The sequence below is a fragment of the Manduca sexta genome, chromosome 24 (assembly GCF_014839805.1).
Source record: "Manduca sexta isolate Smith_Timp_Sample1 chromosome 24, JHU_Msex_v1.0, whole genome shotgun sequence".
Taxonomy (NCBI): domain Eukaryota; kingdom Metazoa; phylum Arthropoda; class Insecta; order Lepidoptera; family Sphingidae; genus Manduca; species Manduca sexta.
In genome coordinates, this window is record NC_051138.1 from 6,716,767 (window position 1) to 6,744,509 (window position 27,743).

General features: G+C 33.6%; 4 protein-coding genes across 5 annotated transcripts; 2 read left to right on the plus strand and 2 right to left on the minus strand.

Moving 5' to 3' along the window:
• On the plus strand, positions 1 to 11,472 carry LOC115449335 (L-2-hydroxyglutarate dehydrogenase, mitochondrial). Its single transcript, XM_030177109.2, has 4 exons — positions 1 to 397; positions 1,031 to 1,900; positions 2,122 to 2,342; positions 9,852 to 11,472. Exons 1-4 carry the CDS (start codon positions 315 to 317, stop codon positions 10,010 to 10,012), a joined length of 1,335 nt encoding a protein of 444 aa, XP_030032969.1. The 5' UTR covers positions 1 to 314; the 3' UTR covers positions 10,013 to 11,472.
• LOC115449336 (post-GPI attachment to proteins factor 2) lies at positions 10,006 to 13,004 on the minus strand. Its single transcript, XM_030177111.2, has 3 exons — positions 12,476 to 13,004; positions 11,598 to 11,816; positions 10,006 to 11,445 (listed from the first exon to the last, which is right to left on the minus strand). The coding sequence occupies exons 1-3, from the start codon at positions 12,882 to 12,884 to the stop codon at positions 11,318 to 11,320; spliced, it is 756 nt and encodes a 251-aa protein (XP_030032971.1). The 5' UTR covers positions 12,885 to 13,004; the 3' UTR covers positions 10,006 to 11,317.
• Positions 13,005 to 13,434: 430 nt separating this feature from the next.
• LOC115449344 (coiled-coil domain-containing protein 191) lies at positions 13,435 to 18,515 on the plus strand. Of its 2 annotated transcripts, none has more exons than XM_030177122.2 (8): positions 13,435 to 13,814; positions 14,452 to 14,544; positions 14,846 to 15,760; positions 15,944 to 16,164; positions 16,898 to 17,043; positions 17,119 to 17,502; positions 17,583 to 17,737; positions 17,897 to 18,515. In XM_030177122.2, exons 3-8 carry the CDS (start codon positions 14,946 to 14,948, stop codon positions 18,036 to 18,038), a joined length of 1,863 nt encoding a protein of 620 aa, XP_030032982.1. In that variant the 5' UTR covers positions 13,435 to 13,814; positions 14,452 to 14,544; positions 14,846 to 14,945; the 3' UTR covers positions 18,039 to 18,515. The 2 variants fall into 2 exon arrangements, with proteins under 2 accessions (XP_030032982.1, XP_030032980.1); XM_030177120.2 differs by having other exon boundaries at positions 14,452 to 14,501.
• Positions 18,509 to 27,304, minus strand: LOC115449345 (palmitoyltransferase ZDHHC23). Its single transcript, XM_030177124.2, has 6 exons — positions 26,914 to 27,304; positions 26,621 to 26,830; positions 26,287 to 26,364; positions 25,280 to 25,456; positions 24,566 to 24,669; positions 18,509 to 20,328 (listed from the first exon to the last, which is right to left on the minus strand). Exons 1-6 carry the CDS (start codon positions 27,117 to 27,119, stop codon positions 20,288 to 20,290), a joined length of 816 nt encoding a protein of 271 aa, XP_030032984.1. The 5' UTR covers positions 27,120 to 27,304; the 3' UTR covers positions 18,509 to 20,287.
• Positions 27,305 to 27,743: the final 439 nt, after the last annotated feature.

Consider the following 27,743-nt stretch of genomic DNA (forward strand, 5'->3'; position numbering starts at 1 on the left):
CTATAATTAGCCCCACTGCACAGTATTCGCTTTTTACATTCAGTTTAGTGCCGGGTGTAGTGTTTGTTTACCGAAGGTTTTGACAGACGACGCATATATTTATGTAAACAAATCTATTTATCAGTACATGTTTTCGATGATATTAATTAATGTAGTGTAAAATAGTTTATGTGAATGTATAATAACATCGAATGATTACGAAATAATATGTAATAACTTAGTAATTTTATCTCAGTTGGATAAAAATAGTTTATTCGTGGTAGTAACAGTAATTTATTATATAGAGCTGCATTCTTGCAGCATAATTTCTCAAAATGATTCTCGCTGGTAATTTACAAAAACTTTCCACTATTGCGTGTCAACGTTTGCCGTATACTGCTGCAAACAACTCAAGAAGGTAAATAATATTTATCATCAAAGAGAATATAACACTACGTGAGATAAAAGATTAAAACAAAAAATAAATGTGACATGTAATACTTTATTTGCGTAAGACAAAAATCACTGAGCAATTAAAGATTAAATACCCTATGTTTTAATTAATTGACTTAAGTTCTAAACTGAAATAATTTATCTTCACTATATTCCAATTAGACTTTCAAACAGTAAACTGAACAATTTACTCAATAATTCATATTGGTCTTTCGTAATATAGTAATCCCCTTGATAAATAATTTGATCAATACTTAGGAAAAAAAACATAGCCTGTCAGTTTGTTTATATTGTCTTCAAGGTCTATTGAATGATATTATATGAGTGTCCTCAGACCTTGACATCTAGTTCATCTTAAAAATAGTAACACTGATTGGCAAGTACTTATGTACTAACTTACTAACTAATAACTTCCATGGGTTTTTAGAGGGATCAATAATCACATTTTATTTTAATAACATTGTTTATTATTTTATCAATTTAATGTAGGTATTTTATTGGTATAATTTCTTTTCCTAGTTGTTATTAGCTTTACCTATTGAGATGATTTGAAATGTTACTTGTTGGGTAATTTTAACTATTTTTTTTTCTATTCTAGATATAGTAATGGAATCCCTCAATATGATGTAGTTGTTATAGGAGGTGGCATAGTGGGTTCGGCCTCTGCTAGAGAACTAATTAAAAGACATCCAAATTTGAAGATTGCTTTAATTGAGAAGGAGAATCGTTTTGCATACCACCAAAGTGGCAACAACAGTGGTGTTATTCATGCTGGAATATATTATAAACCAGGCTCATTAAAAGCAAAACTATGTGTGAGAGGTTTGGAATTGTCTTACAAATATCTTGATGAAAAAGGCATAAAGTATTCAAAATGTGGTAAACTTATTGTGGCTACACAGAGATCTGAAGTACCAAGACTGTTTGATTTATATGAAAGAGGTATTAAAAATGGAGTCAAAGATATACAATTATTAGACAAAAAAGAAATGAATGAAATTGAGCCTCACTGTAGGGGGCTCCAAGCATTGTGGTCACCTCACACAGGCATTGTAAACTGGGCAGATGTTACCAAATCTTATGTGGAGGACTTTGTTGAGCGTGGAGGGAAAAGCTACCTTAACTTTGAGGTTAAAAAGTTTATAGAAACTGAATCTGCTGAATATCCTGTGACAATAACTGATATTCAAGATAATACTGTTGAGGCAAAATATGTGCTGACTTGCTGTGGATTGCACTCTGATAAAATTGCAGTTATGACTGGCTGTCCTGAAGAGCCAAAAATTATACCTTTCAGAGGGGAATACTTATATCTAGTGCCAAACAAAAGTTCTTTAGCAAAAACGAATATATACCCTGTACCTGACCCGAGATTTCCATTCTTAGGTGTTCATTTAACGCCAAGAATAGATGGCAGAATTATTGTTGGTCCCAATGCAATTCTAGCATTTAGTAAAGAAGGATACAGGTGAGTTGTTGAAAATCCCTTGTGGTCAGCATATTACTCATTATGTATGATAATTAACTATGACACATTCTTGTGGAAAATACATTTGTATGCTTATTTTTCCATTTGTTTCCCTAAGAAAATGTTTACCTATTTTATCTTTCAGTATGTAGGTATGTGTTACAGCTGTTAAAATAAATCAATCACATTTAGATAACTAATACAATAAATTTTTGTTATAGATGGGGTGACATAAACATTAAGGAGCTAAAAGATATAATTGGCTTTTCTGGTTTTCGTAAAATGGCAATGAAATATGCAGGTTTTGGAATCAAGGAAATGGCTAGATCTGTAGTGATGCCTTTGCAAGTATGGCAGATCCAGAAATACATACAGGACTTGACTACTGCTGATGTTGAAAGAGGTCCTGCTGGAGTTAGAGCACAAGCTATGGCAAAAGATGGTTAGTTACATACATATTAAAACATATTTTTATTTTTACATTATGTAAGTCAAAAAGTACATTTTGGTATATGTTTATATCGATTAAATATAAGAATAGCTTTTATTAATATAACCATCTTAAACACTATAACAAGAATAATTTTATATACACATACCACAAAGTGTAATTTTTGGCTTAGGCACAGTTAATCCAACAATATTTTACATTGTATATATATATATATATTTGTGTTACTCTTGATTTATCCCTGTTAAGGGACTATTACAATATTATGTTCATTAATTTATGCTTATGTTTAGGTATGGCTAGGATACAGCTATGGTTAACACATAATACAGAATGAACAGCTCATACAAAATCAATAGGTGGTATGAATTGAAATTGATGCATTATAGGCTGACATCAATATATATTATTATAAAACAAAATCCCCTTTTCTGTCTGTCTGTATGTTATCAATTTCCTCAATTTTTTTATAACATTTTGTATGGAGATTGTTTAAGACCCTGGGATGGTTATAGGCTACTTTCTACCCTGAGAAAATATATAGCGGAAAATTCTTTCACGCGGGCGAGGACGCGGCCAAAACTAGTAACAGATATTTTTTCATATTTTTGTGCAGACTGCAAACTATATAGGCTGAGCTATGTTCTATGTACGATTGTCCCAGCTATGCATGCAAAGTTAAACTAAATCAGCCTAGTTCTTGATCTGCAACTGGCATTATAGCTATGTACTAGAAAAAACAAAATTATTTTATGCTCAATGTCTTTTCCACAATGCTTGCCTTCTTCTTCTTCTTCTTCTTCTTTTAAAATAAAAATGGCTCCACCGTTTTATCGGTGATTTTGCCAATGTCGAGTAGGTAGAAGTAAGTAATTATAATATGAGTTTAAAAAACTTTCGACCCGAAGTTAACCGCACAAAAAGACACCTACATTAAACAGCAATTGGCATAACACATTTGACATTAAAGAAGACTGCAGCAACGATATAGAACCAAGCTCTGAGAACCAAGCACACGAAATTACAGGAGCGGACATAATAATTTTTTTTTCCTTTGTTTTTTAAAGACATCTATGAAGCTCAGAAACGAAGAATAGCAGAGAGCACAAGCAGAGGCAACACAAGAAACTAAAATGATACATAAGAGATGGTATGGAAAATAGGTTATTAATTGGAAAATAATGAAGCTGAGAATACAGAAAAGAAGAGGAAAGGAAAAGGAGGAAGGAAAACTAATACGGTTTAAATAAATAGAGAATAGGGCAAGGATAAACGGAACGATAAATGAGTAATGGCATATAAATTAAAGGTAAAGATTATTCATTTTAATAAATTTAGAAAGTAATCTCAAATTTTTGTGGAAATTACTAATTAATAAATATTTAATGTTTAATGGGCGGGGAAAATCAGCAGGGAGTATGTCATATATAGGAAATGGGATTCTTGGGCAATCAAAGAAAAGGTGTTCCAGGGATCCTTCATCTAATCCACACTCACAGAGGGAATGATCACGGACGCGAATTTTAGCAAGAAAGACAGGAGAACATATATGCCCTAAGCGTAGGCGAATAATGGCCGTGGTTACTTTTTTGCTGAAGTTTCGAAATTTAAAGAACCAGGGTTTCGTAGGAAGAGAAGGTTGTATAGAGCCATAACTGATTCCTTTCACTAATCTGGAGGACTGCCAGAGAATATTCCAAGAGTTTATTAGGTCTGATTTGGTGTTGCTTTTAAGATCTCGTGTAAAAACGTGCCTGTAAATAACATTACCAGAAGAGACTGCATTACGAGCACATAAATCTACGGTTTCATTACCGGATATACCACAATGGCTGGGAATCCACGCTAGTACTACCTCTATGCCAGCTAAAAAACATTGCTTTAGGGCCTCTTTAATTTTAAGAGAAAGATAAAAAGTCCCACTGTGAAAGGGAGACTTAATGATGTCCTGTAATAAACTTAAGGAGTCAGTGAGAATTAGACTTTTATTTAAAGCATGCGAATGTACAAATGAAACAGCTTCCAAAATTGCAATAGCTTCACCAGAAAAATTGATGTTTGAGGGGGACATTTAAAATCTAAAATTATATTATATTTCGGGATCCACACCGCAGCACCAACAAAATCCCTATCAGAGAGTTTAGACGCATCAGTAAAAATTGGGGTCCAATCACTCCATAACTCAGAAAGAATTCTGGAAAAATTTTTCGAGATCACCTTTAGAGATTCCAAAGTTTAGAACAACTTTAGGTTTAAATATAAGGGAGTCAAAGTCAAAGGAGTAAAGAAAGAAGCGATTTGTTTGAAAGACAACAATAGAGCTATTGGAGAACTTTTTGAAAGATTTAATAAGAGGGGGAGGAGATTTGTGAGACCAGTAACCAGGTTCTTCAACTAGGAGGGAAAGAGAAAAGAAGTTTATTATGGAGAGGATGAGAAGATTTTTGAAGGATGTTGATGAAATAGCGGTCGCAGAGATATTGCCTCCGAAGAGCCAAAGGGGGTTCCAGACATTCTACTTGCAGGGCATTGATAGGAGAGGATTTCATAGCACCGGATATTATGCGGAGGCACTTGGATTGCAATTTATCTAAAAAACTTAAGGCTAATTTATTGCAGGGTTCAAGAACAAAACAGCCATAATCAAAATGACTACGGACAATTGCGTTATAAAGGAGTTTTTGATTGTAGGGATGGGAGCCCCAGCGGACGCCAGAAAGAGCTCTGATTACGTTTATACCCTTTTCACATTTATTCGAGATAAATTTTAAATGAGGAACACCAGTAAGTTTAGAATCCAAAATGACCCCTAAGAACTTAACCTGACCGTGCATCTCAATCAATTGGTCATCCACAGACAGAGTGATGGAAGGAATAGATCTCCTCCGCGAAAAGGCAACACCCACGCATTTTGGGATGGACAGGGAAAGGTGATGATCTTTTAACCAAACGTTTAGATAATAAAGAGCAGAATTTAGACTGTCAGAAGCAGATTCAAAAGATTTATTGCAAGAATATAAGACAATATCATCGGCATATTGAAGAATGTTACAAAAAGAATTGACAGACAAATCAAGATCTGAAGTATATAAGTTGTATAAAATAGGACTCAGGACAGAACCTTGAGGAAGACCTTTCCAAACCAATCTTGGAGGGAAGTTGGAGTTGAGTACCCGGAAGATAACAGAGCGGCCCATGAAAAGATTGCAAATGAAATTGATCATCCTCGGCGGAATACTCAGATTAAGCATTTTTTGCCTGAGTAACGGAAGATGAACGTTATCATAAGCGGCGGATATATCCACGAAAACGCCAACAACATTTTCATTCCGCGAGAAGGCTAAGCGAATATCGGATGTGAGAATGCTCAAGTTATCCAACGTGCTCATACCGCGTCTAAATCCGAATTGAGAGTTAGATAGGAGGCCTTTGTTTTCCAAAATCCAATCTAGTCTATTTTTAACGAGGATTTCCATAATTTTACATAGGGCAGAAGAGAGGGCAATTGGTCTGTAGGATGACGCAAAGTTTGGATTTTACCCGGCTTTAAAATTGGAATAACAATCTGTGACTTCCAACTGTTAGGGAGGGAGCCATTAATAAATATGGTGTTTATAATATTTAAATAAAATAATTTGGCAGAATGAGAAGATTTACTTATAAATGAATATGGAATACCATCAATGCCAGGGAAGAATCCCTGAGGTTTAAGAGAGCACAGTGAAATTCTGCTGGTGAGAATGGGTCATTCATCTTGTCAAGAGAACAAGAAGGAAGGACAGGCGGGAAGAAATCTTCGAAGGGAACGAAATCAGGGGCAAAGCTATTCATAAAATCCGGTAACCAGAGATTATAATCATTAGAAGGGATGTTGGAGAGATTCGATTGGGACTTACGATAAATTCTCATTTTTTTCCACACCAGGGAAGGAGGAGATCGAGGTGAAAGTGACTTACAAAAATTTGACCAACCCCTGAGCCTTTTTTTTTAGCTAAAAGTCTTTTACATCTAGCGGTAATTTTCTTAAAATTTAAAAAATTTGGCATGGTAAGATTTGATGCATAATTGGTTTCCGCTGTGTTACGTGCATGGACAGCATTGGTGCAATCAACATCCCACCATGGAGGAGAAGAGAGTTTACCTGAGGCAGAGTTTTTAATAGGAATAGATAGATTGGCCGCAGATGTGATAGCCAGTATAAAATCGTCATAAACAGAAAAAAGGTTACTACAACAGGCGGAATGGAGAGAACTAATTTTTAAATCTAAGTTAAAGCTATATTTATCCCAGTCTGCTTTCGACAATCTGTATTTCAAGAGGGGGGAGTAACTCGGGCTAGGAGGAAGAAAGCATTGCCATAAAGAAAGCACAGGAAAATGATCACTTCCATAGGAATGCAAGAGAGGGGACCATGATAAGGAAGGGCATAAATTGGGAGATGCAAGTGTGAGATCAACTGGACTGGAATTTTGAGTGGGCGAAACTTGCCTTGTTGAAGAACCGTCATTAAGTAAGCATACGTTAAGATCATCAAATAGGTCGAGAAGTAGAGCAGAACAAGGACCATTGTGATTGGAACCCCACAGGGTGTGGTGGCAATTGAAATCCCCCATAATAAATAGAGGTGGAGGAATAGCCATTAAAATACTGCGCAAATCAAGAATTAGCTGGGGACTAGGGTGAGGAATATAGATGGAGATGAAGGAAGTATTAAGAACTCTAGCCGCAACAACATGCAACGAAGAATTAAAAGTAGGAAGAGGAATCTGGGAATATATGGTAGACCTTTTTATGAGAAGAGCACAACCAGCAAAACCGTCAGGACGGTCATCTCTGAGACAGCAATAACCGGCAACCCTAAAAGGTGAGCCCGGCTTTAGCCATGTCTCAGATATGGCAAATACAATTGGACTATATCGATTTAAAAGGTATAAGAGATCATGTTTTTATTTTTTATATTCCTACAGTTCCATTGTAGTAGACTGTGAGCCATTTAGGAAGTTAAATTCAGAAACAAGTTGCTGAAGGACAGAGACGACGTTAGGGGGAAGGGCATCACTAAATTTACAAGTAACATTGAAAAGAATAGAGAGCAATAACTGTAATAAATTATCATTAGGGGGATGGAGAAGAGCGTAAAGGGTTGGGAGGAGAGGAATTATCAAGCGTAGGCGGAGGGGAAAGAAACACAACCATTGGGCTGGGAGGATTTTGGATCTTGGGTTAATAACGTATGGGCGTGGGAATCATATCCTTTATTAAGAGAAACTCTTGGACGACGTTCAACTAAAACAGTCTTTTTATGGGAGACGGGAGGAGATGATTGAGAGGGAGGAGAGGAAATATTAATATGAGAGGCGGAACCTTGGGAGGAAGCAATTTCAACAAACGACTTACGTACTGGGCGGAATCTTAAGGCAGCTTCTGAAAACGAGATATTTTCTTCAGACATTACCATTTTGATTGACTTTTGACGAGAGTGTTCTGGACAATTGGGAAGGTAGCCATATGACAACCAGAGCAGAAAAGACAAGTAGCTTGACTATCAGGGACAGAACAAGTGTTGCCTCTGTGTGGCTGGGCACAACGATAACACCTAGGCTGGGATCGGCACTGTGAAGCAACGTGGCCAAAACGACAGCATTGCCGACACTGAATAGTGGGGAGGAGGTAAAGCGATACCGGCAAGGAGGAATAAAAACAAAAACTCTTTCAGGGAGAGAATGGCCTCTGAAAGTTAAAACTACTGTAGTAGAAGGGACCCACTCAGTGACGCCATTTTTAATAACTTTTTTATTAAGGCGGCGGGCTTTAATAACTTTACCACAGTGGTCAGGGTAATGCAACCCCGAAATAAACTCGTCCATAGACCAGTCCGTGGGAATATTTTTGACTATGCCCATACGTGAAATATGGTATTTTGGAATTGAGGCAGTTAATTTGTTAGCAGAGATTAACTGGGACTTAATCAAATTATTAGCCGATTCGGCAGAGTTGAACAGAACCGAAATCTTACCACGACCCACAGGTTTAATGCTCCCCTGAACAATATCAGGGACTTTTCCTTCAAACAATATTTTAGCCAACTTGAGAGGTTGTATGACGGAGTCTGCTTCATGTGAAATATGGACTAAGAAGGGCCTTTATCTTCTAAATCAGAGTAAAAAAATGTCATCGAAGTCGGGGCATGTATAACTATCTTGGATGGACAAAGCGGGAGAGATGTTCTTTTTTGAAATAATGTTAGAAATACCAGGATCTATATTAGGACGTTTAGAAGCTTTCTTAACAAGTGTATTAGAGGATATGGAAGCAACAATGGCAGGGTTGATCCCACCTCCCCCATCAGGAGGCTCGTCTTCACAAACATCCATATTATAAAGGGGACAAACAAAAAAGTAACTATTAAATATTCAAAAGATGACTTACTAAATGAAGCGAACAAAAAAACAAAAAAACAAAAAAAAAAAAAAAAAAAAAGAGGGTAGAAAATAGAAAGATAATATCTTTACCACGACCGACAAGAACACGTCAATAACCTTTGACAACCTCGGGTCGAAAAAACAATGCTTGCCTTAACATTTTATAAAGAATTGACATTTGTCATGCACAAAGGTTTATTTGATTAATTTTATAGTAATTTAGAAAAATCACAAAGTTTTTTTAGGGGCTAGGTTGAAGCCCTTCACCTTCATCTCTGAACTGCTCCAATCCCGAGTAAAGCTGTCACAGTTCTTGTCCTGATAACTTTGGAATAAAAACATTTTAATGGCATTAAAGAGGTAAAAGATTAATACTACACTTTTAACAAATGAAATTGATGGTGACTCCTAACTTCCCTTCCTTGATACCAATAATGGTCGTATTTTTGAACATCAAGCCCTCTTTTATTAGGTAAGTTTGATTTATTATCTCAAAGAACTGTAAATAATTTTAATTTTAGTTTCATATTTAATTTTAGTTTGGACACACATATTGTAGATTGCTGCAATACTAATGACTGATATATGTATATAATGCTGTTACTAAGGCTCTCCTTTTTTGAAAGATTTTTACCAGGATCAGAGACCCACCGTGGACTCTCCCAGAATAAAAAGTACTTAGTTCTTTCTTATGGTTCAAGCTAATTCAGTAATAAATTTCATCATAATGGGTTTAGTGGTTCAATTGTAAAAGAAAAATGTAACTCAGTAACATATTGAGTACATCAGCTGCTTATAAATTACACAAATACCATAAGAGTCTTGGATGCACTGCTAGCCTTAGAAAAAGGACTAGGGGTTACGGAAGGGAGAGTGGTGACTGGTTTTGGGCTGTACAGCATACACCTGTTTAATCTTAACATGGCACATGAGAATAAAAATATTTAAAAAATAGTGACCAATACTATCGCTAGGCAGTGGTTTTTATGCGATTTTTATATTGAACCATAAGGAAACCTACCATATATATACAAGACTGCTAAATGTATAATATAAATACAATTTCGATGACTTCCAGGTACTCTGATAGAAGATTTTGTATTTGATTCAAAACCGGGTTCTGGTGCTATTGGGAGCAGAGTATTGCATTGCAGAAATGCACCTTCACCTGGTGCAACATCATCGCTTGCCATTGCAGAAATGATAGCTGACAAAATGAAACAACAATTTAATTTATAAAATTTAACAGAATGTACATATCCAAATACAACATTTGAAAAGAATAGATATAGTATGTATATTATATAATTTAAATAAGGCATATTAATGTATATCCTGTATTGTAATAAATCTAGTGAAGTTTAAAATTATGAGTTGTTAGATGTTGCTTCTATACTTTTTATTATTGTTATATTTCATATTTTTGCCTATAGCATATTCAGAGAAAAAAAATTATATACCTACTTAATATATGTATACAAAATATATCTGCAGACTTCCAATATCTCAAATGGATTATGTAAAATTGACAACCTAAGAAAATCACTTTTGACTTAGGTATAAGTTTACATTTTTACACCCCTTATTCAATCTCAGCTTTATCTTTGCAATGATAACAAGTCTGTTTCTCAGTGCTGACAGCATGGCAGCCTTCACAGTGCATAGACATAGAGCCGTTGTGTTGTTGTTGGCCGAATCTAGTTGGCTGTCACATAAATGAAGCTGAGAAACAGACTTGTTATCACAGCAATGCTACATCCTTAGATAAATAATGTCTATGAATAAGGGGGTTAGACTTGTTTTTATGAATAGGGCATTGTTGCATTGAATTTTAACATTAATCACGAAATTAGAAAATTTCATGTTTTACATTTTTATTGTTTGATTTCTTTAAATAAGTTGTATGATAAGTGTAAACTATGTTTATATGCAGTAATTTGGTACACAAGGGTGCCAATGGTTGAAGGCGTACAGAAATGGAAATTGAAAATATTACCTAAGTAATACCTAAAACCTAAGTAATGCCAGCTATAATTATTTAAATATTTTTAAATTGTTTATCCTGCTACACTCTTGTGTCCCCAATTCACACTATATTATGGTATATTTTATGTAAGGATTGCTGTGCATATGTATTAAGTTGTTAAAAATTTAAAATAAATAAAGTTGAGGCTATACCACTACTTAATATATATGCACATGTTTATATGAATGTTTTATTGAAAGTTTTAATGTATTTTGGTTGTAGAAGTATTTTTATACATCTTATTATGGGTGCTAAAAATTAGTCTTAAAGGAAACAATGGACTGTGGATGGATTCCTCATAGTTTTAAATATTGTATATTGCTTTTTTAAAATAAAATTTACAAATATCTTGGCTTTTCCCACTGCTGTCATGCATATATATAAGGAAAGCATAAACATAACATATCATTTGCTAACTGATAATTGTAATTGATGTTTTGCTTTGAGCCTGTCTATTTCACAGCCTTTTTGACTGATTATATAACAAAAACTGTTGTTGTCTCTTGGTATGTCCTTAGTTATTCAGCTATGACACCATTTTTCGTGAAGTATATGTATTGGAGTCGGAGGTCATATATTGTTGTCAAATGGAATAATATGTTGCTAATAACAACTATGTACTCTGATAATCCAAACATGGAATAAACTGAAATAAAAATGTTTATATTTTATATTTATTTATTTTTATAAACAAATTATGAGTACCAAAAAAACACATTTTGTATATAAAACAGTCTAAAAAATAAATGAATCTATTTTGTTTTTAAAACATTAATTATAAATGAAATAACCACTTACCATATGGTTCACAAAGTCTGTTATGTCTTAAAAAGAAGTATGCTGCACAAGCGAATGATGCTACATTCACTATAAAAGCTCTCCATTTTAACCTCACTGAGTGTCTTTCTCTGAAGCTTATATTTGGTCTTCTTCGATTATTAGTTAGCAAAATGCATATGAATAACATATAGAACACTGAGGTTGCAATGAAAAGTTTAAAACATACTTCATGATATGCTGGAAAATAAATTATTATCATTATATAAAACTTAGACTATATAATTAATACTTAAAAATATTATGTTAGCAAAACACCACTAAGGCAAACCTTTTATGCAATATGCTTAAAAAAAATTGTTGAACCAAGCCACAACAGGATAAAGAAAATTGGAAGACGGATTAATGGGATGCAGTCTATGGCTTGTCAATATTGATATTTGTTTGGTTGAAAATGTAAAAAAACAATTAAACTTTAAGGCAATTAGAATTTCAAGTAGTTGTGCACAGTGCACATACACATTGCATTCATACTGTACAGAACCTTATTGATTTTCTATGCGTATAAAAATAAATAAATGAGCATAATCAAGAAATACCTCCTATAGTGTACCAGGTACCTTAATAACACAATTAATTAATTGGTTAAAAAAACATACAAATGCAAGAGAAATAAAGCTGTTGGATATACTTTAGTAACAAAATACATATTCTTTGTAATTAATAAAAAAATATGGATACAATGTTTTTTTCTCCATAATATATTTTTTTTTGTGGAAAATATTTTTTTTCTATGACAGCAGTATTACATGTATAAATTAAAGTATTACATGCTCAATAACAACCTTACTCATAAAATGGAAATGAACAAATTGAATGCGCAACTATAATATACTTACGGTAATTTCCAGATGATGTCCAATATGTCAAACCTATTAAAGCTAGATTCTCAATAATATTTAAAATTACTGCTAAGTTAACGACAACCTCACAATTCTCTGATATAACGGTTTTATAGTATTGCCACCGTAAGTAAACTATGTAGAACCTTATAGGAGAGTGGACGTATATTGCTGTTTTCCATATGGAACTTTGTGGTTCGAAATTTCCTATGGATGCAGATATCGAAGGAAGCACATTAGGAACTTTACAGTGTGTGTTATTCGCCTTTTCACTATCCTTATAAATAGTCAACAAAACACATATCACAAAAGCCACCAAGGGTGTGGAAACTGTGAGGAAGCACAGTCTGGCAGGTACTCGTATGATATATTTTCTTTCAGAGCCATTATAAAGTGGTAAATACATTTAAATTTAATGGTTATTGCCAACGGTTTTTCATCACAAAACACTTGTTTCTCACGGTAATCATCTAATTTTCCAAATTCTGACTTCTGAGTTCTGTCATGTGTAGTTGTCATCAGAAATGTCAATTGTCATGCCCCTTTATTCTTTTTATTCATAGCCATGGATACATGTCCTTCAACCGGTCATTTAAATGCCAATTTGTCAGTGTGGCCAACCAAAAATAACTCAAAAGCACCCAAAAGACGGAATTCCTGGACTAGATCCTTACATCTATCCATAGATATATATGTACTACGTACTAGATTTGGCTTTATAAACATTTACTATGTTCAATTGAATTGAACTGCAATCCATTTAAATTGACTTTAGTATGGTGTCTATATTGACAGTGATTGTGTACGGAGTGGAACTCATAATATAAGAACTCGAGTCTAAGTGTAAACCTAATAAATATTAGTCAAATAAATAAAATTATTGTTCAAGTGAATAAATGGGTTATAACAGTAAAGTTTTGGTTGCCATTTTAGTTCAGATTTCGAACAAATAGTTTATATGAACGTTCATGTTTATAGAATATGCATCTATCATGCCTTGACTTTTCTGTTCTGAGAATTTACGCCTACTTTTTTTTACATTGTCAAATCCATCGCCAGTCAACAAACTTTTGGCCTCATTTCTCAGATATCAGACATATTATATAATAATCAAATAAATTAAATATTTTGTTTTTATTGTCAAGTAAGAAGGGCATGCATCACGTTAGATCAAATCGTGAATTATCTCTGAGAGTTATCTATAATAAAGCAGTGGACCAAAGAGAATATAATATGTGGCAATAGTGGATCTTACAAAAACTTCAAAATTTTGGCGGCTATTTGAAAATACATAACTGATATCTAACATCGATATTTATGTACTTAATTGATAATGGTAATATGTATTACTATTTAAAGTAACTATAGAATAAAACTGATGATGCCAGAAATGTTGTTCCTCTCAGTTCATGAGTTACCTAAAGTTTTTATTGATCAAACTAATCAGATTGTCTTTTACTTACAAATCATGTATTGATCAAACGGCCCATTAGTGATTGTATCGAACTACTTGCTTGCTTTTATATTTTTAATTATTTGACCGTGTAATTAGTGTAATATTACATAATTTGTATTTATAAAATGCGACCTAACCTGATTCAGTAGTGTTCTTTCATTTTAAATAGGTGGTAGGTTTGTTTTTCACTGTATATACTTTCCCACTTCTGACCATGGGCCCCTTTTACTACTGAGAGGATTTAGGCCCTAGTCCACTACACTGGTCTAATGCGGGTTGGTAGATATTACATACCTACTCACGAAATTCCTATAGAGAATTCTCAGTTATGTCGGTTCGTACACGTTGTTTCCTTCATCACTAAATTGAACGATATTAATTTATATTCGATACATGCGCAGCTTTGAAAACTCAGAGCCATGACCGTAAATCAGGGGTGGGTCAACGATGGGCGGTTTGGAAGTATTGAGATAGTACGTATAGAATATAATTAAGTTAATTATTTATTATGTTACAGACAAAGAACATGCACTTTCATGGAGTAAATAAGGGCGGTATATTGCAAAGGTTTGTGAGTCTTGTTCCAACTGCTTGGAAATTTATTGGGCTAGTAGGTATAAGGCAATTGTTATTTAATTTTTTGGGTGAATGGAGTAACTTTCCCAATGTACCTACTTAGTAGTATTTTCCTCTAAAACTACTTATTCAACCTCTATGTTACCTGTATGCAAGAAATTACTTACATTATCGCATAGGTCTAGTTAGGTATATGATTGGTATATTGGTTTATAACATCTGTTTGGTCCTTGGTTATATTTTCACCGGCTATAGCTACTAAGTAATTTCGATTCAGATGTATCTACAAAATATATTTATGAGTTAGGTATTATTGACAAAATATTTTCTTTCAGAAGTTCAGTAAAAAAGACAAAAGATGGCTGTAGTAAATTAAACAAGGAAATAAATAAACTCCGTAACGCCTTTCGCAGGACTAATTTAAAAAATCAGGTCATGTTTAAATATAGTCAATCAGTGCATCAAAATAGTTATATACATGATGAAGATCTTTTTTTAAACAGGGATATTAATGAAGCACTTAATGATCCATACATTTCTTTAGGAGATTTACTGAATGAATCTGATGAACTTATTCTAGAAAACGATAAAGATTTCAAAATAAACACTAAGTTAAGACCAATGAGGAATCAAACTAGTACCAATGAAACGAAAAAATATCAGCTGGAAGATTGTGTTCCGGAAAACCCCGACGAAGAATTAAAAACAAACGTTATAAGAATTGATTGTACATATGTGGATAAAAGTGCCAGAACTGATTCAATTGAACCGGACGAAAACATTGATGTTAATACAAATGAAATTGACAAAAAACCTTTAGATCCAACAATTTCTGAATTGCAAAGTTTACTTATTATGATGACTTTATCGTCTAAATCTAATTATGATGAAGGCAACGACAACTACGAAAGAGACACAATTGATGAAAAGAGTACACTAAACGAGCCATTATTAGAAAATACTAAAATCAATAAAGAATTTACGGAATGCGAAGATATCAATGAAATTTTAAATATAAAGCCCATACTTGTTGAAATGAGAAGTTATCAAAAAATACGAATGAAAAAATATGTAGAAAAATGGAGAAAATATGTACGGAAAAGACAAGAAGTAATTAATCAACAACGACAAATAGCGCTGTCTAACTTTTTCAACAAACTTGAAAAGAAAAAGGCGAATGTTAATCAATCATTAGATTCTGTTAATAAAGCTGCAGCATTAGCGCGAGATTATAGTACTTATCAACATAGGTAATGTGAGACTTAATTTATAATTTATACCATTCATGTGTTGCACAATAATATTAAATATATTGCCTATAATTAATAATAGGATGATTTATCATTGACCATTCAAATTTATCGGCCAGAATTTAATTATTATTTTATAAGAATTTGAAATGAATTTAACGTCCATTTTCTTTAAACGTTTAGATACAAAGTTCAGAGGCAAATAATTGCACTACAAAAAGCTAAACTAGAGCAACAAAACAGACTAATAGAAGAGCTAAAGTATAATAAAATAATAGAAGCATCACGGCAGTCAGTCGATACGATGAGAGAGGAAGTTCGTAAAACTTATTATGAGATTGATAGACAGTTAAAACCAAAAATAAAATGTTTGACGAATGAGTTGAAGATACCTGAAATAGATGGTAAGTGTAAAACGTTTAGAAGTTATTTTTAAACCTAAACTGACGCTTTGCATTTCTAGTTTACGAAAACTTTTTTCCTTAAACGATAGAGAACACATTTCTGCGCCCCAAGAAAATCATAATAATATAAACCGCGATGAAATCCAAAACATAGTTCTATTTCGATTGGGAGTCACATCTTGGATTATGAAGCCTATGCACGTGCGGTCTTTGTGGCACTGTAATAGATTTTTTTATATTGAACATTTGAATTCAGTGAAGTAGCTTGCTTTATGCTGGCACTGTATAAAAAAATATTGGGGGACATTTAAGAGTGCGGTATCTATACAAGTGGATGCTTAATATCCCGGCATTACGTGTAGGTACCTACGTCGGCGTCCCTGAAGCTCGGGAAACCGGTATCATTCATTTTGCCAATACGGCAGTAGCTACGCCCCTATTAAAACCCCAGTAATATTTTTTGTTTGACTTTTATACCTATGTTTTTCACTGCTTTGATTTATTCACTTTTTTGTGAGATGTGAGGATGTCTTACATGCGGAGGTTCGTGAAAGATAATTGTTTAAATCATCGACTGATATAATTTAACTCCTTATTTTAAATATTTAGAGACTACAATGTATTCTCTATGTAGTCAATACTAGATGTCTTATTATTATTATTGACCACTTTAAGGATTATCGTTATTGCTATATTTCGTAATTTATATTTTAGTTATCCCATTTATTTGCAGAATCCACACTTGCATTGCAGTGTTTAAAGGTACCACAATTTTTGCAAAGAATGGAAAAAAGAGCCCGCGAACGGGAGGAAAAGCACGCAATGATCCGTGAACGGCGAAGGCAAATGGAAGAGGAAAGATTAAGATTAAAGCAACAGGCAAGTTCAATTATAGGGACTTTTCTCGTTTATTTGTGAAATAGCTTGAATACAGAATTTTTATATTTTCTACAGGCAGAATTAGCTAAAGCTGAAATGGATAAAGACGAGAAGATGAAAAGAATAAAAGAGTTACGGGAAAAAAGAAAGAAAGAAAAAATTGATGCCATTAGAAGAAAACAATTTACGGAAAGAATGAGAGCGTTAATTGTGATGGCTGATTTGCATTACGAGAAGCATTTACTAATGAAATTCGGTATGAGACCCCTCAAGAGGTTATTAAAAATAAAACAGGATAATATAGACAAAGCAATATCGCATTACACGTTCCAATTAAAGAAAAATGTATTCTTGCACTTAATGTGGTACACAGAAGATATGGTATTTGAAAGGAATTTTAAAGCGGAGGAGTTTTATAGAAAAAGGGTTTTGTATAGAGCTTTCGCCTGTTTAAAACAGGTAGAATATTTTCTAAATTACATTTTACTTAATGGAAGGTAAAATTAAGTTCTAGTTTAATTGTAACATTTTATTTGCAGAATCATCATGAATACGTTTTAAAGAAACAAGTTGCCGAAGATTATTATGATATTTACGTCATTCAACTAATGTTTAGAAAGTTTCGGGAAGCTATAGAAATAATAAAGAAGGAAAATCAAGTTAAATGGCAAGCTGTGGTAAATTATTACAACAGGTAATTTGAAGCATTACATTAACGCTTACGATTGTTTATTGATTGTTGTAATTAATGGAAATTCTAATGTTGATATTTGTTAAATCTTTTTAAATCGTTATACATGTACAGATGTACCTACAGCAATGCACTAATCTAAGTAATTCACATTTTTTGCAGTAACATCATGTTCAAAATTTTTACGTCCTGGAGAACACTTCCAGCTTTGAACGCATTGCAAAGAGAACAGGAAGCTCGGAAGGCGAGGTGGAGACTAAAGGTTCTACAGGTTGTTCCAGATTACACTCCGCCTGACAATTAGGAATACTTGGTGGCAAGCAAAATCACATTTTTTTTTATCATGACAGAAATGTGACTGTATTACTTATTATGTCAAAATTGATTTCTCAAAAAATTTCATGGCCTTTAATAATGTTTCTCTGTTAATCCTATGGTTTTCACACTACACCAGTTTAAAAAAAAACTACTGTAGCTATAATTTAGTAATAAGTAATAATTAACTAGATAACTGACCTGATTAGTTCCGTTGTCTCATAGAAAACCGATGTGAATGGCAGCCATACTATTTTGTTCCTTAAGATGCATTCTTTCTGTTTCTTAGTAATTACTTTCAAGTTCAGCAACGGATAAATCCCTATGGCATTGCACGTATTTTTGGACGACAGAGGTACCTTTTATCTTCTATTCTATCGGCCTACTGTTATCAAAATAACCAAATTAGGTACAAAGTTTAACTGTTTCGGTCTTGGGTTGACAAGTAATAAAAATAAATACAATTTTAGAATATCATGTTTATTAATTTAAGAACTTAATATAAGTAACATTATAATACTTTACTGACTTAGTGATATGTTTAAACGTTAATTTTGATTTCAAACTTATAAATAAACAGTTTCAAGGTACATTAATTTACAATATGTACTTACCTACCTATTTGCAACAAATAACAATTTTAAAACGAAATAAATGTCAAACACTGGAAAATATAGGTTTTATTTTCCAATGTGTAAAATTATTATCACTGTTTAATTACCTAGATATTTCTTTTTTATTAAAATAAACACCCAATAATAATATAACAATTAACTGTAGAATTAAGCCATATTTAAAATGAGATCTGCAAGATAACAATAGACACTAAAGATATGATATCCATTCTAGAGATTTGACAGCCTATGGAGACACAATAGTTAACAAACTGTGAGACAACAAACACAGGTTCGATTCTGTGCCGCAAATTTTTGTTACACGTCTAGATATCATGGGTACAGAAAATCTTTTAGGTCTTGATATTCACCACAAATTAGGTAATAAGTTTATTTTTAGCCTGTGGCCTGAAGGTCAAGTCTCAGTTCATATTAACAAAGCAAACTTCATCAAACCTGCGTCTCTATCATAATGATGACTTATAATGATAGAAGTTTAAAAATATCAATATTTTGTAACATGTTTCTATTTTGAAATAGGAAAATCCAAAATACAACTATAGTGTGCACATGGCAGTGAATACCACGGCTTTGGGAAAAGGTTTAGAGTTGTCTATGTATTTTCCGCCTATAAATCGATGCGGCAATATTTACCGACGAGTACTATACCATGTTATTATTAGGGATGTTTAATTTGTTAATCTTATTGTTCGTAAGATAACAATAACTCATTCGTTTGCAAGTGTTCGTTAAACTACATAATGTATTTTCAGGAATGCTTACGTATTATAAAAACATATCATTTTCACAAGTTTGTATTATTTCGTTGGGTAGATATTATGAAATTATTCATTTCTTCAGCACTCGTTCGCATTAATTTTAGGAGCACAATATTCTGATCTTATGGAATGTTTGAAAAATACTTTATTTAATATATTTTTAGTCTTTGATGAGATTTGCTTGAACTTATGTCTGTCATCAATTTACTTTCTTAAGTACCTAGTTGTTAGATTCAGAGATTTGAAATTGCTTTGACAATATGTTTTGATTTCAATGCAAAAATTTCCATCCCCAAATTTAGGATTAAAAATCTACATTAAAAAATTTACCATTATTAGATCAATTCGCAAAACTCATCCCACTTTATTCGGTTGTTTTAACTAATCTTCAAAAATGGATGCAAGGTTACTCTACTAGTAAAATTTTACTCAAGTCATTCACAGAATGTATGACTTTAAGAACACAGAAGTAAGACTATATAGTTTAAATCACTAAATATTCTTAATACAGAGTTGCATCGTAACATAAATCTGTATAGAATAGTACGATTGGCTTTAAATAACAATAAAGCCTGTGTATTGTTATATTGATTAGCTAATAATAAATAAATAATAATTAAACTTGGACAAAAATTGCGTAATGTACAGTGCTTTATACTCTTTATAATCATTTTATCTATTTCTGTATTGACTTGTCATAAATGCTTTATTTGCATAATCAATAAGACAATACAAAATTAATTCGAATTAAAGACCATAAATACCCCCATTTCATGGATTTTCTCTTCTCTCTCATTCAAAGATTGAATATTTATCACAACACAGTTCATCCATTGAGATTTTTATCATACATTGAGGACATTCATCATTCTTCGGCACTGAGCCTCTGTAAAATATAAAACAAGGATAATGTTACAATGTGCCTAGACAATACAATATATAATAAACCCAAGTATTTGGTTATTGTTTCAATAAAAATGGGAATAAAGTAATGGTAACTTATTTTTTACCATTCTAAGGGCCTGTTTCACAACTTAAAAGTAAATTCTATTTGACGCATAAATGTATAAGCCGATCATTTATAAAAGTCACACCCTATTCTATGCACCCAAATAAATGGGAATCAAATGCGTAGTATCTACATTAGCTGTTTAGACAACTGAAAATAAAATTTGCTTGAAACTTATGGAACCTGCCCTTAGATTACTATGGGCAGGTTCAAGCTTTATGTATATGTTTGCAAATTTAAATATAATGTTGTGAATAAAATTAAAATACAAAACTGGATCGAGGTGTAAAGCATCTTACTAAAAAAATATTGTATTTTTTTTTGTAATAATATACAATATATTATGCAGTACAAACTTCATATTAAAAAAGACATGTAGTGAAAAAAATTAACTTTGAAGCCTTTCATTACACTGTCTTTAATCAAAGTATTTGTTTTGGTTTATTTAAAATAAACTAAAACAATTTAGTCCTCGATATGACTCTAAACTGTCGCGCACTCACCAAGAGTGTGAAAAGGCCAATACGAAGCTGGTAGAAAATATTCCAGCCAGGTTCTATTGGATCAGTTGACATCAGAACGGGATGTCAACTTAGACTGGCGGCGATGATACCACAACGGTAACAACGACGGCAGTCCCGGACCGAGTCAGTAGGTCTACCGTTCACCCACCAACACGCACTGGACAAGCGTGGTGGGTTAAACGTCCAATCCCCCTTGAAGTCAAACATGAATAATAAAGATAACAGAATACCCCTAGTGCCCGGCGGCTCCAGTAGCCCTGCTGATGACGGTAGGCAGATTAGCGCTGGGGCAGGGGGTGAGGTGAATCCCCGGGCGGGATCGACAAACCGTTCAACGACTAAGGCCAAGATAAAGGACACCGAATTAAATATTTTAACGTATAATGTAAGAACATTAAAAACCGAAGAACGCTTACTAGAATTAGAAAATGCTTTGTCAGAAATAAAATGGGACTTACTAGGACTTTGCGAAGTGCGAAGGGGGGGAGAAGATACTTTTGAACGAGAGAATAGTATATTTTATCATTTTGGAAACAACACTAAATTGTACGGCGTGGGTTTTCTAGTGAATAAAAATGGAAAAATAATATACAAGAATTTATATCGTATTCAGACAGAATTGCATTGCTCAAATTCAATATATCTAACAAACATTCATTAACTGTCATTTAAGCCTATGCTCCGACATCTAACCATACAGACAACGAAGTTGAAGACTTCTATAACTTACTGAATCAATGTCTCGACAATCATAAAAGTTCGTGGAATATTATCTTAGGCGACTTCAATACAAAAATAGGCCAGCGACAGAATACAGACACTACTAATATTTTAGGACCATATGGATTAGGCTCCCGAAACGTCAGAGGTACTCGTCTTCTTCAGTTTGCATTCTCGCAAAATCTTTACCGTCACCAATAGCTTCTTCTATAAAAAAACCAGAAAGAAGATGGACGTGGATCTCACCTAACGGCAACACGAAAAATGAAATAGATTTTATTTTAACCTCAGATCAGTCCATTGTCAAAAATGTACAAGCAATAAATAGGTTCAAATTTAATTCAGATCACAGACCTGTCAGAATGTCTATAAAACTCAATACAAAAATTTACCGCAAAAAAGTAATAAACCATATTAGAAACTTAAGTAAAGAAACACTCATAAACAATAAAGAGGAATTTTGTATCGAATTAGAAAATAGATTTAGTATATTAACTCTTGGTCTCTCGTGAATCGCCGGCGAGCCAAGACAGCTACATGACATTTGCGTGTGTCACGGGATTATAACCTTATATACTACATATATACTACATAATAAGGTTATTTTTCCGTCACACGCGTAGCTGTCAATGTTTGCCGGCAAACATTCAGCTACCTCACGGGTTAAATATGGAAAGTGATGACGTTCAACAACAATATGATAATATAGAAAATTGTATAAAAAATGCGTGTAAAATGATAAAACAAACACCTCTCATGAAAAGAAAACTATCACGAGAAACTAAAATACTACTGGAAGAAAGATTAAAATTAAACAACAATAAGAACACTGAAGAATTTAAGATTAAGGACAGGAAAGTTAAACGTAATATTAGAAAAGATTTGAGACATTATAATAACACACTCGTCCAGGCAGCAATAGACAACAAAAAATCATTAAAAATAGTAAAAAATGGCATTTCAAAATCAAAATCCTGGATAACATGCTTGAAAGATCAAAATGGAACAAAATATCAAAATAAGGCAAGAATTATGGACATATGTACCGACTTTTATAAATCCTTATACTCTGACCCCCAAAATCATTTAACAACAAACCTTTATAAAAATAACGTCTACTCTTGCCCTGAGACCATATCACCCATAACAGCTATAGAAGTTCATACCGTTTTGAAATCGATGAAATATAACAGGGTACCTGGCGAGGATGGCATTTGTACAGAAATTATGAAAATAGCCGAGTACAATTTACGACCACACATCTTTAACCTATTCAATTTAATTTTAAAATCTGGCAACTTTCCTGCCAATTTTTGTCACTCTAACATCATACTTCTTCATAAAAAAGGTGAGAAAAGCAATATTAACAATTATAGACCAATCAGCCTAGTCGCACATTTGTATAAGGCCTTCGTAAAGATCATCCACAATCGAATTGAAGAGCAGTTAGATCTAGAACAACCCCCAGAACAAGCAGGATTTCGCAAAGGTCTCTCAACAACGGATCACCTTCATACCATCAACCAACTTATCGAAAAAAACACAATGAATACAATATTCCCCTTTACCTGGCCTTTGTCGATTATACTAAAGCATTTGACAGCATTTCACATACCTCAATATTTACTACACTTCAAAATCAAAATATAGAACCAACCTATATACAACTAATTCAGAATATTTACAAATACAGTACAGCATCCATAAAATTAGAAACTTTAGGTACAAAATTTAGTATAGAGCGAGGCGTTAAACAGGGAGACCCGCTATCTCCCAAACTATTCACCAGCACCCTCGAAGGTGTCTTCAGGAAGCTAGCGGCTAGCTGGGATGGGCGGGGCATTGATGTTGGCGGAACGAGATTAACAAATTTGCGTTTCGCTGACGATATCGTTCTGTTCGCATCTTCAGCTTCTGAGCTACAGAACATGTTGGAAGATCTCTGCGATGCGAGCCTTGAGGTTGGACTTAAAATGAACATGACAAAGACCAATGTCATGACGAACCACCGCAATGAGAAAATCACCGTGGATGGTGGGGAGGTGCAGTATGTCAGTGAGTACATATATCTTGGCCAAATTGTCTCATTCGAGGCGAGACAAGACCGCGAAATAGAGCGCCGCACAGATAATGCCTGGCGTAGTTTTTGGTCAATGAAAGAGTTGCTTAAAGGTAAACTTCCAGTTTACATCAAACGGAAGCTCCTAGATACTTGCATTCTTCCCATCATGACTTACGGTGCTCAAACCTGGTCTCTCACCAAACAGCAGAAGTCCAGGCTCAAGGTTTGCCAACGGGCAATGGAGCGCAGTATTCTAGGTGTTAAATTAACTGATCGCGTTCGAAACACCGAATTGCGCTCCAAAACTCAAATAGCCGATGTAGCACAGAAAGCCGCTAAACTTAAATGGAACTGGGCTGGTCACGTACGTCGTATGCCTGACGAATTTTGGGCCAAGATTGCTACCTTATGGAGCCCTGACACTGCTCGTAGGCGTCGCGGCAGACCAAAGAAGAGATGGCGGGACGAACTGGATTCATTTAAAAATAACTGGTTCACTATAGCGTAGGATCGTGATTCATGGAAGGATCTTGGGGAGGCCTTTGCCCAACATTGGGACATTATAGGCTGATACGATACGATACGACGAAAATAATTTATGTAGTTTCCCTGTCCTGTGCAAACTGTCGGTTTTTAATCAGTTTTAATGACAATGGAATGACTTTTGATCTTTTTTATTAATATATTTAATCTTATTTGGCAGTTTTAAACTTTAACGGCGATTGGTATATAGAAAGCTGGCCAGTTTGTGTATATATTTATAATAATGATTATGTACTTATTAACGAGAGTTGTAGTTGATACTTACGACTGTACTTAGGGATATAGATAAGTAGTTGGCGAAGTAACACAAGGGAAATCACAAATAAATATCCAACAGCATACACACAGGTAACAAAGCATATCGCCAAGCTGTGAAAAGTAAAGAATATTGTTAATGCCTATTACATAGTCATTGGGAAAAGGGACATTACTTATTCTGTTATATTTAAAAATGAAACATGGGGAGATTAAAAATTGTATTTATACTTAGACACATTTTCACAAATGTTTTTAGCTAAGTGTAGAGCAATCAATAAATACTTTCTAGCCGAATTTGGGCCACGGCGGCTAATCTCGACAGAGATCAGCCAGGTTCTCAGGAGATATTATAGTACACAAGCGTGAGCGCAATAAACCCAACCTTTCCTTCGCTCACATAGTCTGGTGAGAAGGCATTCCGACACAACAAGAGAGAGATCAGACACAAGACCAATGGCTTACGCGCTCTTCAAGACATGGGGATATTGCACCACCATCTTCTTAAGCAACTAGCGACACTGCGACAGCTACTAGTAATAAGTAATATTCGTATTTCGGTATTCATTATGTGAAATAATATTATCAAATTTTTCATATGAAAAGGCAACTAATGTTCACAAACAGTAACATATTTAAAATTTAAAACTATAGGTATCAGTTATTAAACCCATATTATTGATCATGCCAGGTCAATCTTATAATAATATATGCAACTACTTACTCCAATTCATAATAAACATCCTCACAGTCTTCTGGTAGTAATATAAAACCATAGATTAAAAATGGCTGACACACAGTGGTAAGCCCCAGATTTGTTCCCAATAATATTGTGGCAAAGGCAAACAATTGGCCTGCTAAAAAATAAATATAGTTTGGCCTCAACACACAACAGTCCCACCTGAAAAAATAATTTACTTTAGTGCTTAAATGTTATGTCTGCAGGTAAGTTGAAGGTACTGTTTTATCTTAGTTAATCAGTTTTTAGAAGGTTTTTTTTGTTTAACTAAACAAGTATTGGCAAATTAAAGTTAGTGATTGAAGAAAAACGTAAAATAATTAATAATCATGGATATTTCGGCCTTTAAAATTTAATATGACGAAATTTTAAAGGCAGAAATATCCATGATTATTAATTATTTTTACGTTTTTCTTTCAACTGCGAGAACTAATCACTAACTAGACGTGAATTTAAATTCTTTACTTTCCAATACTTGTTTAGTTACCCAGATTAAAGGTGAAACAAAATGTATGAAAATGGACCTTGAGGTATCGCCTTAAGCTGTTGGAGTTTGAACAAGATTATAGCTAATGTAAAAAGGCGTAATTAGAAACCTTATATCCTATGTTTGAGGGTGATGAGTGCAGTGCAAAGCTATTTAGTGTTTTATGATTTAAAATTGCATGTTGTGTTGGTTCATTTAGTTTACAGGCACTTATGACACTTAACAATAGTCAGTCTTACTTATAAAAAATTCACAAAGCTATACTTAGTTAAAACACAAATTTACTCGACCAGCTGTAAGTCAAAACCTGCCATCTTGCCTCTTAATAAGGTTTAAACTAGGAAGCAGGTGATGTTTTGGACAGCTATTTAAGCAATTCTTAACCACCTCTTAACACTAAAAAAAGTTAATAAGTAAGACTGATAATGGGTAACATATTAGTCTTCCTTAAAAAAATTATTATTAAATATTTATGTATGTTAATTTAATATCTTGCAAAACATACCATATTGAGTGAAAGTATCTCTCATTGACTTCAATCTGACATATCTGGCAATAATAAGAATCTGACGTCAATACAGGGCTGAAATGTAACATTTATATTACACGTTATATTGAAAATGTTATTATGACATTGGAAACTTTTTGGGTTTAAAGTGATGATATAACTTGTGTAATATGTATAACTTTATCTTGAATACCTACAGACTCTTTCCTGTATGGAAATAAAATTAATTAATATTTATGTTTTATTTTTGGATATCCCTATAAAATTTAGCTATAGTATGATAAAAAAAATATTTTTAATAATTTTTTACTAGCTGAAATGCACTTCTTACCTATATTCTTTTCCTTTTGCAGATCCAGTAGCTAGCTCAAAATCAGCTACAGACTTCATTTTGTAAAAAAAATAACAAGTACATGATAGTAATAGCAGAAAAATGAAATTTTCTAACTGTGTTACTTCCAATAAACCTAAAATGCCAATTTCAAAGACTAAAAACATTGTAATAGAAGAGGATATAGTCCATGAGAAGAAAAACGGTGACCTGTAATCAATAAAAAAATTAAAACGTGGCATATATGCTCGTTTGCATGATGAGGCAATAAAATATAAAAATAATTAACTAACCTGTTCTTTTGTCGCGGCCTGGAATACACATACAATACTCCCATTCCAATTACAACCATAATTATTATGGTAATTGTGCGCGACATCGTCGCTATTAGCAGCAAGAATGGAACTATTATAAATGGTAAAATAGCATCTATATCAACTTTCTTGCTGTTCGATTTATGTGGAAAAATATCTTGAATAGTTAACGTTGAGTACACCATATTTATTGGATAAATTTGTTGGGAATATTCTCTCTATTATAGATTTATATTTGTATTCTATATACTAAAACAGAAAAGTAGGCAGGAAGGTTTTTCTATTTATTATGATATCTAAACAATAATTATTTCGACTATTCGACACTGCACTTTGGCAGCTGTGTTTGGCAGTTTGACATATTTGAGTATTGACATTTGACATTTATGACATCTTGCACAGAATATGTGTAGATTACAGAATAACTAGGACTCAGGGATGATTGGTGAGACATAGGTACGTCGAAAATAGTCTTTTAGTTTCGTTATCTCGTATTGGTCACCAGAGACCAATAAACTAGTTGGTCACCACAATAATATCACAATGCATGTTGTTTATTTACATTCCACGTAATGATACTCACCCAATATTAAGGAAAAAGAGACAACGTGTGACCGTAACTTTGCAGCTTTTGTACCATACCGAAGAGAAGGCAAGCGAAGCTATGGTTTCTGAATACAGCACGCTGGGCTCTGGAAAAAGGACAAGGAAGTGCAAGACAAATCGTGCGATGCGACGGTTACAGGTCTTTCATTAAGCCTGCGTCATCTACTTATAAACTATGGAGATAAGTAGGTACATAGGTACTT